Source organism: Heterodontus francisci, chromosome 14 (genome assembly GCF_036365525.1).
Source record: "Heterodontus francisci isolate sHetFra1 chromosome 14, sHetFra1.hap1, whole genome shotgun sequence".
Lineage (NCBI taxonomy): Eukaryota > Metazoa > Chordata > Chondrichthyes > Heterodontiformes > Heterodontidae > Heterodontus > Heterodontus francisci.
Genome location: NC_090384.1, coordinates 25,140,729 through 25,153,398, shown reverse-complemented (window position 1 = coordinate 25,153,398; position 12,670 = coordinate 25,140,729). Strand labels below are relative to the sequence as shown.

Below are 12,670 nucleotides of genomic sequence, written 5' to 3'. Positions count from 1 at the left end.
ATGAAGTTAGAGCATGGATCAGTTCTTGGAGCTACGATGTTGTGGCCATTACGGAGACGTGGCTATCACAGGGGCAGGAATGGATGCTGGATGTTCCGGGGTTTAGCTGTTTCAAAAGGAATAGGGAGGGAGGTAAAAGAGGTGGGGGAGTGGCATTGCTAATCAGGGATAGTATCACAGCTGCAGAAAGGGAGGTCGTCGAGGAGGGTTTGTCTACTGAGTCAGTATGGGTGGAAGTCAGAAACAGGAAAGGAGCAGTCACTTTGTTGGGAGTTTTCTATAGACCCCCCAATAGTAACAGAGACACGGAGGAACAGATTGGGAGGCAGATTTTGGAAAGGTGCAGAAGTAACAGGGTTGTTGTCATGGGTGACTTCAGCTTCCCTAATATTGCTTGGAACCTCCTTAGTGCAAATAGTTTGGATGGAGCAGATTTTGTCAGGTGTGTCCAGGAAGGTTTCCTGACTCAATATGTAGATAGGCCGACTAGAGGGATTGTTGGATTTGGTGCTTGGCAACGAACCAGGCCAGGTGGTAGATCTCTCGGTGGGAGAGCATTTCGGTGATAGTGATCACAACTCCCTGACCTTTACTATAGTCGTGGAGAGGGATAGGAGCAGACGGGATGGGAAAATATTTAATTGGGGGAGGGGGAATTACAATGCTATTAGGCAGGAACTGGGGAGCTTAAATTGGGAACAGATGTTCTCAGGGAAATGCACGACAGAAATGTGGAGGTTGTTTAGGGAGCACTTGCTGCGACTGCTGGATAGGTTTGTCCCGATGAGGCAAGGAAGGGATGGTAGGGTGAAGGAACCTTGGATGACAAGAGATGTGGAACAGCTAGTCAAGAGGAAGAAGGAAGCTTACTTAAGGTTGAGGAAGCAAGGATCAGACAGGGCTCTGGAGGGTTACAAGGTAGCCAGGAAGGAACAGAAGAATGGACTTAGGAGAGCTAGAAGGGGACATGAAAAAGGCTTGGCAGGCAGGATTAAGGAAAATCCCAAGGCGTTCTACACTTACGTGAGGAACATGAGGATGGCCAGAGTGAGGGTCGGGCCGATCAGGGTTAGTGGATGGAACTTGTGCCTGGAGTCGGAGGAGGTAGGGGAGGTCCTTAATGAATACTTTGCTTCAGTATTCACTGGTGAGAGGGACCTTGTCGTTTGTGAGGACAGCGTGAAACAGGCTGATATGCTCGAACAGGTTGATGTTAAGAAGGAGGATGTGCTGGAAATTTTGAAAGACATGAGGACAGATAAGTCCCCGGGGCCAGACGGGATACACCCAAGGTTTTTACGGGAAGCGAGGGAAGAGATTGCCGCACCTTTGGCGATGATCTTTGCATCTTCACTGTCCACTGGAGTAGTACCAGATGATTGGAGGGTGGCAAATGTTATTCCCTTGTTCAAGAAAGGGAATAGGGATAACCCTGGGAATTACAGACCAGTCAGTCTTACGTCGGTGGTGGGCAAATTATTGGAGAGGATTCTGAGAGACAGGATTTATGATTATTTGGAAAAGCACAGTTTGATTACAGATAGTCAGCATGGCTTTGTGAGGGGCAGGTCATGCCTCACAAGCCTTATTGAATTCTTTGAGGATGTGACAAAACACATTGATGAAGGAAGAGCAGTGGATGTGGTGTATATGGATTTTAGCAAGGCGTTTGATAAGGTTCCTGTGGGAGCAATTTTGCTGAGTTTTGCTTCTATACCTATTATTTTGTAAGTAGATTAATATAATCCTAGTGAGAACGTATACACATATTCTCTCTTATATGAGTTGAAAGTATCGCCACATATTGATACAAAATGGAGTTTTAGCCTGAGGCACTGTGGGACAGATTTAGTGAGCTCACAGTTGGAGCTTGGTACAGCATAACACAGATAAGGAGAGGGGGCCGCTCTTATCAGTGAATCTGCAGACTGCCCGGCACCTTCAGGAATGCAGGCCCATTTAAAGTGACAATTGGGAGACTTCAGGACAATGGATGGGACCTGAGCTCATCAATTGATGATCAGGGCCGACATAAGCTGATCAGGTCGCCACATGATGTCTAATCAGTGATTTAATTGGTACTATGTGTAATGTATGTAATCAATAACCATTCTGATTGGATTGTGTCCAGCCGGGATGGGCTGAGTAACTGTATATCCATTGTGGATTTCCTTTGTTCTAGAGAGTAACACTGGACCGCTTTTAGGTAAGGTGTGCTCTCCATGATATCATGAATAAAGTCTGTTTATTCTCAAAGTCTGAGTCCGGAGAATTTGTTGAATCATTGGGTTTTAACTGGATTTTCTCCAACAGTTCCCCATGGTACGCTCATTCAGAAAGTAAGGAGGCATGGGATACAGGGAAATCTGGCTGTCTGGATACAGAATTGGCTGGCCCATAGAAGACAGGGGGTGGTAGTAGATGGAAAGTATTCAGCCTGGAGCTTGGTGACCAGTGGTGTTCCGCAGGGATCTGTTCTGGGACCTCTGCTCTTTGTGATTTTTATAAATGACTTGGATGAGGAAGTGGAAGGCTGGGTTAGTAAGTTTGCCGATGACACAAAGGTTGCTGGAGTTGTGGATAGTGTGGAGGGTTGTTGTAGGTTGCAACCGGACATTGACAGGATGCAGAGCTGGGCTGAGAAGTGGCAGATGGAGTTCAACCTGGAAAAGTGTGAAGTGATTCATTTTGGAAGGTCGAATTTGAATGCAGAATACAGGCTTAAAGACAGGATTCTTGGCAGTGTGGAGGAACAGAGGGATCTTGGGGTTCACGTCCATAGATCCCTCAAAGTTGCCACCCAAGTTGATAGGGTTGTTAAGAAGGCGTATGGGGTGTTGGCTTTCATTAACAGGGGGATTGAGTTTAAGAGCCGCGAGGTTATGCTGCAGCTCGAGAAAGCCCTGGTTCGACCACACTTGGAATATTGTGTTCAGTTCTGGTCGCCTCATTATAGGAAGGATGTAGAAGCTTTAGAGAGGGTGCAGAGGAGATTTACCAGGATGCTGCCTGGACTGGAGGGCATGTCCTACGAAGAAAGATTGAGGGAGCTAGGGCTTTTCTTATTGGAGCGAAGAAGGATGAGAGGTGACTTGATAGAGGGGTACAAGATGATGAGAGGCATAGATAGAGTGGATAGTCAGAGACTTTTTCCCAGGGTGGAAAGGGCTATCACCAGGGGGCATAATTTTAAGGTGATTGGAGGAAGGTTTCGGGGAGATGTCAGAGGTAGGTTCTTTACACAGAGAGTGGTGGGTGCGTGGAATGCACTGCCAGCGGTGGTAGTAGAATCAGATACATTAGGGACATTTAAGCGACTCTTGGGTAGGTACATGGATGATAGTAGAATGAAGGGTATGTAGGTAGTTTGATCTTAGAGTAGGTTAAAGGGTCAGTACAACATGTTGGGCTGAAGGGCCTGTACTGTGCTGTACTGTTCTATGTTCCAAAGAGACATTCCCTCAATCCACTATGCATCCTACAACAATGACAACACATCAACCCTTTTTACCTTGCTATGACCATGCTCACTTGAGTGAATAAGTCAGCAACAAATAAATTAATTATTGCCTGTCTGACTTTAATATGCACAACAAACAAAGCACAATGCCAGTCCACATTCTATTTTATTACATTAATGTCCAACGTGAACAAAGTCTAATCTACTCTTGCTTAAATGTGGCTTTCTGTCACCCTTTCCAGTGCTTCTTCTAGATGGAACCTGAGAGCCAGTAACATGGGAGGTGTGTGGCCCCCTTCTCAAGGCAGCTTGCTGCTGGCAGGGATCGAATTCTAACTGTAGGAAGAGTAGAAAAACAGAATTTTTTAAAAAGTAGAAGTGTTCAGAGGGATTTGGATATCCTTGTAAATGAAACATAGAAAGTTACCATGCAGGTACAGCAAGCAAGTAGAAAAGCAAATGATATGTTAGCCTTTATTGAAAGGGGCTTGGAGTATAAGAGTAAGGAAGCCTTGCTGCAATTGTACAGGGCTTTAGTGAGACCACACCTGGATTACTGTGTGCCGTTTTGGTCTCCCGACAAAAAAAAGGATATACTTGCCTCAGAGGGGGTGGAAGGAAGGTTCACTAGACTGATTCCTGGGGTGAGAGAAGTTGTCCTATTGAGTACAATGCCCTGTTATTTCTTGTGTTTAGAATAATGAGAGGTGATCACATAAGATTCAGAGAGACTTGACAGGGTAGATGCTGAGAGGGCTGCTTCCCATGGTTGGAGAGCCCAGAACCAGGGGGCATAGTCTCAGGATAAGGCCATTTTGGACTGAGGTGAATCTTTGGAATTCTCTACCCCAGAGGGCTCTGGATGTTCAGTGATTGAATATATTCAAGGCTGAGGTCAATAGATTTTTGGACTCGAAGGAAATCAAGAAATATGGAGATCAGGTGGGAAAGTGGAGTTGAAGTCGAAAATCAGCCATGACCTTATCAAATGCTGAAGCAGGCTTGAGGGATTGTATGTTCTTATGAGATCCTAGTGTTGATTCAGATGGACACTTACTTGAAATCTGAAGAGAAAAGCACTAATTCCAGCACCAAGCTCGACCACGAAGACCAGTAGAATTACAAAGAAGAACTGAAACAAGAAAAGGCCACCCACATTTCAGGCACTATCAACATGGCAAACAACAGAAAGAATTATAAATCCACATCTCCACAATAAGTTTTCACTCTCACTTAATCACTGCATTGGAAATGATACACAGACTGCACAATGGTGGCCTCCAGGTTGGTCAGGACACTTGACATGTTGCAAGTGAATGGGACTATTCTGATGTAGACCCAATATACTCCATAAAACCCATCATGAGAGACCCGGCAGGGCAGATTGCTGCGGGATGTAAATAGATTAGATTAGATTAGATTAGAGATACAGCACTGAAACAGGCCCTTCGGCCCACCGAGTCTGTGCCAAACATCAACCACCGATTTATACTAATTCTACACTAATCCCATATTCCCAACAAACATCCCCACCTGTCCCTATATTTCCCTACCACCTACCTATACTGGTGACAATTTATAATGGCCAATTTACCTATCAACCTGCAAGTCTTTTGGCTTGTGGGAGGAAACCGGAGCACCCGGAGAAAACCCACGCAGACACAGGGAGAACTTGCAAACTCCACACAGGCAGTACCCGGAATCGAACCCGGGTCCCTGGAACTGTGAGGCTGCGGTGCTAACCACTGCGCCACTGTGCCGCCCTGGACACACTAAATCAAAGATCTTACTTAAAGAGCAGTGGGTGGAAATTTAGGGGTTGGGGGGTGGGAGAGCTAGGCAATTCTGGTGAGGAACTGGCAGGACAGATTAGCTGGGTTTTGCCACTTTGAAGATTCTCTTCAAGTTGCAGCCTCGGTTGAGAATGCTTTTTCAGCCCAAATTATCACATTGATGAGAATCTTTGAAAAGTGTGTATGGAGGCCGTTCCCTGGGACTGTTTGGCCAACTGTTCCTGATGAACCCAGTATAGGCCACAGCTGTCAAGACCAATGACCCCACTGCTTGTTGTCCATCTGCCTTTTATGCTTTTAAATCTTCAGGTTTGATTATGGCCTTGTGAGCAGCAAGGTGTCAGTCCGAGTTTTGTCACCTCATCAGGATGGGAACCTGCTCAAATACTGTACTAAAACAAGCCACTACCATACCCCGCCTCAACCAGGATATAATTTGTGGGTCACCAGCTGGCTAAAATCCAGGCAGAAGTGACCTTCACTACACTTCCTCTCAATAGGGTCTAAGAAAGTTCTATACTAAATACTAATGAGGTATACAAGTACCTGGTACAGCAGTACTTAGCTCTGTCCTCTTGGTCCCACAAAACCTCTTTTCCTTCTTTAAACTACTACAGCAGTGCTAGAAACAACCGAAAACTAAATGATATGCATCCCATTTCCCAAAGAGAGGTATTGGCCAGTGTCATTTACTTACTATTCTCCTAGGCAAACAGGCAAGATGTGCAGGCCCCTGAGGATGATAGATATGAAGATGAGGAAGGATTGACGCGTTATGAGAATAACATTGCCTGTGTTTTACATTGTACCTCTTCTCCCTCAGTTGGACCTCATAAAGCCACTTGATCTACATAAACAGAAGACCAAGCCACTCCCAAGCCTCCATTGATCCCACTGAGATGCAAGGACTGAACCAGAAATTCAGCAGGACCAGCAATATGACATCACATGTCATTCAAAAAAGTTTAAAGACAAAGGCATTTATAAAGTGGAAAAAAATAGGAAACAAAGACTTACAAATATCAGCAGACATCTGCTCTCCAAGAAGGCTGCAACACTTCCCAGTATTCCAAGAATAAGCAGCACACCGCACAAAGCAGTAAAACAAATAGTTCCAGCGAAGATCATCGTATGAACTGACAAGACGTGACTCAATCCAATTGGGTGAAGCAATAGCAAGAATGGAGCTGCGAGCAGGAGGCATCCACTGAGCTAGAAGAGAATAAAACATCATCATCACCATCCTGTAACACAATAAAACATCATCATCCTCCTGTTACTGCAACACAATAAATCATCATCATCCTCCCGGTACTGCAACACAATAAATCATCATCATCTTCCCGGAACTGCAACACAATAAATCATCATCATCCTCCCGGTACAGCAACACAATAAATCATCATCATCATCACTGTACTGCAACACAATAAATCATCATCATCCTCCCGGTACTGCAACAAAATAAATCATCATCATCCTCCCGGTACTGCAACACAATAAATCATCATCATCCTCCCGGTACTGCAACAAAATAAATCGTCATCATCCTCCCGGGACTGCAACAAAATAAATCATCATCATCCTCCCGGGACTGCAACACAATAAATCATCATCATCCTCCCCCCAGTACCGCAACACAATAAATCATCATCATCCTCCTGTTACTGCAACACAATAAATCATCATCATCCTCCCGGTACTGCAACACAATAAATCATCATCATCCTCCTGTTACTGCAACACAATAAATCATCATCATCCTCCCGGTACTGCAACACAATAAATCATCATCATCCTCCTGTTACTGCAACACAATAAATCATCATCATCCTCCCGGTACTGCAACACAATAAATCATCATCATCCTCCCGGTACTGCAACACAATAAATCATCATCATCCTCCCGGGACTGCAACAAAATAAATCATCATCATCCTCCCGGGACTGCAACACAATAAATCATCATCATCCTCCCGGTACTGCAACACAATAAATCATCATCATCCTCCTGTTACTGCAACACAATAAATTATCATCATCATCCCGGTACTGCAACACAATAAATCATCATCATCCTCCCAGTACTGCAACACAATAAATCATCATCATCCTCCCGGTACTGCAACACAATAAATCATCATCATCTTCCCGGTACTGCAACACAATAAATCATCATCATCTTCCCGGTACTGCAACACAATAAATCATCATCATCTTCCTGGTACTGCAACACAATAAATCATCATCATCCTCCCAGTACTACAACACAATAAATCATCATCATCCTCCCAGTACTGCAACACAATAAATCATCATCATCCTCCCGGTACTGCAACACAATAAATCATCATCATCCTCCCAGTACTACAACACAATAAATCATCATCATCCTCCCAGTACTGCAACACAATAAATCATCATCATCTTCCCGGTACTGCAACACAATAAATCATCATCATCCTCCCGGTATTGCAACACAATAAATCATCATCATCCTCCCAGTACTGCAACACAATAAATCATCATCATCCTCCCCCCAGTACCGCAACACAATAAATCATCATCATCCTCCCAGTACTGCAACACAATAAATCATCATCATCCTCCCAGTACTGCAACACAATAAATCATCATCATCCTCCCGGTATTGCAACACAATAAATCATCATCATCTTCCCGGTACTGCAACACAATAAATCATCATCATCCCCCCAGCACTGCAACACAATAAATCATCATCCTCCTCCTGGTACTGCAACACAATAAATCATCATCATCATCCCGGGACTGCAACACAATAAATCATCATCATCCTCCCGGAACTGCAACACAATAAACAATCATCATCATCCTCCTGTTACTGCAACACAATAAATCATCATCATCCTCCCGGAACTGCAACACAATAAACAATCATCATCATCCTCCTGTTACTGCAACACAATAAATCATCATCATCCCCCCAGTACTGCAACACAATAAATCATCATCCTCCTCCTGGTACTGCAACACAATAAATCATCATTATCATCCCGGGACTGCAACACAATAAATCATCATCATCCTCCCGGTACTGCAACACAATAAAACATCATAATCATCCCGGTACTGCAACACACTAAATCATCATCATCTTCCCGGTGCTGCAACACAATAAATCGTCATCATCCTCCCGGGACTGCAACACAGTAAATCATCATCATCCTCCCGGTACTGCAACACAATAAATCATCATCATCCTCCCGGGACTGCAACACAATAAATCATCATCATCATCACGGTACTGCAACACAATAAATCATCATCATCTTCCCGGTACTGCAACACAATAAATCATCATCATCTTCCCGGTACTGCAACACAATAAATCATCATCATCTTCCCGGTACTGCAACACAATAAATCATCATCATCCTCAAGGAACTGCAACACAATAAACAATCATCAACCTCCCGGTACTGCAACACAATAAAACATCATCATCCTCCCGGTACTGCAACACAATAAATCATCATCATCATCACAGTACTGCAACACAATAAATCATCATCCTCCTCCTGGTACTGCAACACAATAAATCATCATCCTCCTCCTGGTATTGCAACACAATAAAACATCATCATCCTCCCGGTACTGCAACACAATAAATCATCATCATCCTCCTGTTACTGCAACACAATAAATCATCATCATCCTCCCGGTACTGCAACACAATAAATCATCATCATCCTCCTGTTACTGCAACACAATAAATCATCATCATCCTCCCGGTACTGCAACACAATAAATCATCATCATCCTCCTGGTACTGCAACACAATAAATCATCATCATCCTCCCGGTACTGCAACACAATAAATCGTCATCATCCTCCCGGTACTGCAACACAATAAATCATCATCATCTTCCCGGTACTGCAACACAATAAATCATCATCATCCTCCCGGTACTGCAACACCATAAATCATCATCATCCTCCCGGTACTGCAACACAATAAATCGTCATCATCCTCCCGGGACTGCAACAAAATAAATCATCATCATCCTCCCGGGACTGCAACACAATAAATCATCATCATCCTCCCGGTACTGCAACACAATAAATCATCATCATCCTCCTGTTACTGCAACACAATAAATCATCATCATCCTCCTGTTACTGCAACACAATAAATCATCATCATCCTCCCGGGACTGCAACACAATAAATCATCATCATCCTCCCGGTACTGCAACACAATAAATCATCATCATCCTCCCGGGACTGCAACAAAATAAATCATCATCATCCTCCCGGGACTGCAACACAATAAATCATCATCATCCTCCCGGTACTGCAACACAATAAATCATCATCATCCTCCTGTTACTGCAACACAATAAATTATCATCATCATCCCGGTACTGCAACACAATAAATCATCATCATCCTCCCAGTACTGCAACACAATAAATCATCATCATCCTCCCGGTACTGCAACACAATAAATCATCATCATCTTCCCGGTACTGCAACACAATAAATCATCATCATCTTCCCGGTACTGCAACACAATAAATCATCATCATCCTCCCAGTACTGCAACACAATAAATCATCATCATCCTCCCAGTACTGCAACACAATAAATCATCATCATCTTCCCGGTACTGCAACACAATAAATCATCATCATCCTCCCAGTACTGCAACACAATAAATCAGCATCATCCTCCCGGTACTGCAACACAATAAATCATCATCATCTTCCCGGTCCTGCAACACAATAAATCATCATCATCTTCCTGGTACTGCAACACAATAAATCATCATCATCCTCCCAGTACTGCAACACAATAAATCATCATCATCCTCCCAGTACTGCAACACAATAAATCATCATCATCCTCCCGGTATTGCAACACAATAAATCATCATCATCCTCCCAGTACTGCAACACAATAAATCATCATCATCCTCCCGGTATTGCAACACAATAAATCATCATCATCCTCCCAGTACTGCAACACAATAAATCATCATCATCCTCCCGGTATTGCAACACAATAAATCATCATCATCCTCCCAGTACTGCAACAAAATAAATCATCATCATCCTCCAGGGACTGCAACACAATAAATCATCATCATCCTCCCCCCAGTACCGCAACACAATAAATCATCATCATCCTCCTGTTACTGCAACAAAATAAATCATCATCATCCTCCCGGTATTGCAACACAATAAATCATCATCATCCTACTGTTACTGCAACACAATAAATCATCATCATCCTCCCGGTACTGCAACACAATAAATCATCATCATCTTCCCAGTACTGCAACACAATAAATCATCATCATCCTCCCAGTACTGCAACACAATAAATCATCATCATCCTCCCGGTATTGCAACACAATAAATCATCATCATCCTCCCGGTATTGCAACACAATAAATCATCATCATCCTCCCAGTACTGCAACACAATAAATCATCATCATCCTCCCGGTATTGCAACACAATAAATCATCATCATCCTCCCAGTACTGCAACAAAATAAATCATCATCATCCTCCAGGGACTGCAACACAATAAATCATCATCATCCTCCCCCCAGTACCGCAACACAATAAATCATCATCATCCTCCTGTTACTGCAACAAAATAAATCATCATCATCCTCCCGGTATTGCAACACAATAAATCATCATCATCCTACTGTTACTGCAACACAATAAATCATCATCATCCTCCCGGTACTGCAACACAATAAATCATCATCATCTTCCCAGTACTGCAACACAATAAATCATCATCATCCTCCCGGTACTGCAACACAATAAATCGTCATCATCCTCCCGGGACTGCAACAAAATAAATCATCATCATCCTCCCGGGACTGCAACACAATAAATCATCATCATCCTCCCGGTACTGCAACACAATAAATCATCATCATCCTCCTGTTACTGCAACACAATAAATTATCATCATCATCCCGGTACTGCAACACAATAAATCATCATCATCCTCCCAGTACTGCAACACAATAAATCATCATCATCCTCCCGGTACTGCAACACAATAAATCATCATCATCTTCCCGGTACTGCAACACAATAAATCATCATCATCTTCCCGGTACTGCAACACAATAAATCATCATCATCTTCCCGGTACTGCAACACAATAAATCATCATCATCTTCCCGGTACTGCAACACAATAAATCATCATCATCCTCCCAGTACTGCAACACAATAAATCATCATCATCCTCCCGGTACTGCAACACAATAAATCATCATCATCTTCCCGGTACTGCAACACAATAAATCATCATCATCTTCCCGGTACTGCAACACAATAAATCATCATCATCTTCCCGGTACTGCAACACAATAAATCATCATCATCCTCCCAGTACTGCAACACAATAAATCATCATCATCCTCCCGGTACTGCAACACAACAAATCATCATCATCTTCCCGGTACTGCAACACAATAAATCATCATCATCTTCCCGGTACTGCAACACAATAAATCATCATCATCCTCAAGGAACTGCAACACAATAAACAATCATCAACCTCCCGGTACTGCAACACAATAAAACATCATCATCCTCCCGGTACTGCAACACAATAAATCATCATCATCATCACAGTACTGCAACACAATAAATCATCATCCTCCTCCTGGTACTGCAACACAATAAATCATCATCCTCCTCCTGGAACTGCAACACAATAAAACATCATCATCCTCCCGGTACTGCAACACAATAAATCATCATCATCCTCCTGTTACTGCAACACAATAAATCATCATCATCCTCCTGTTACTGCAACACAATAAATCATCATCATCCTCCCGGTACTGCAACACAATAAATCATCATCATCCTCCTGTTACTGCAACACAATAAATCATCATCATCCTCCCGGTACTGCAACACAATAAATCATCATCATCCTCCTGGTACTGCAACACAATAAATCATCATCATCCTCCCGGTACTGCAACACAATAAATCGTCATCATCCTCCCGGTACTGCAACACAATAAATCATCATCATCTTCCCGGTACTGCAACACAATAAATCATCATCATCCTCCCGGTACTGCAACACCATAAATCATCATCATCCTCCCGGTACTGCAACACAATAAATCGTCATCATCCTCCCGGGACTGCAACAAAATAAATCATCATCATCCTCCCGGGACTGCAACACAATAAATCATCATCATCCTCCCGGTACTGCAACACAATAAATCATCATCATCCTCCTGTTACTGCAACACAATAAATCATCATCATCCTCCCGGTACTGCAACACAATAAATCATCATCATCCTCCTGTTACTGCAACACAATAAATCATCATCATCCTCCCGGGACTGCAACACAATAAATCATCATCATCCTCC

The 12,670-nt window shown here is 43.2% G+C and overlaps 1 protein-coding gene across 5 annotated transcripts in view; it reads right to left on the bottom strand.

Moving 5' to 3' along the window:
• The window catches only part of LOC137377269 (tetraspanin-18B-like), a 399,133-nt gene that overhangs the window by 30,131 nt on the left and 356,332 nt on the right, over positions 1–12,670 (bottom strand). For all 5 annotated transcript variants that reach the window (XM_068046808.1, XM_068046809.1, XM_068046812.1 and 2 more), the window contains 2 exons: positions 6,271–6,465; positions 4,518–4,592 (listed from right to left, as the gene is read on the bottom strand). In XM_068046808.1, the coding sequence (XP_067902909.1) occupies positions 4,518–4,592; positions 6,271–6,465 (270 nt within the window). The remainder of the gene's footprint in view (positions 1–4,517; positions 4,593–6,270; positions 6,466–12,670) is intronic.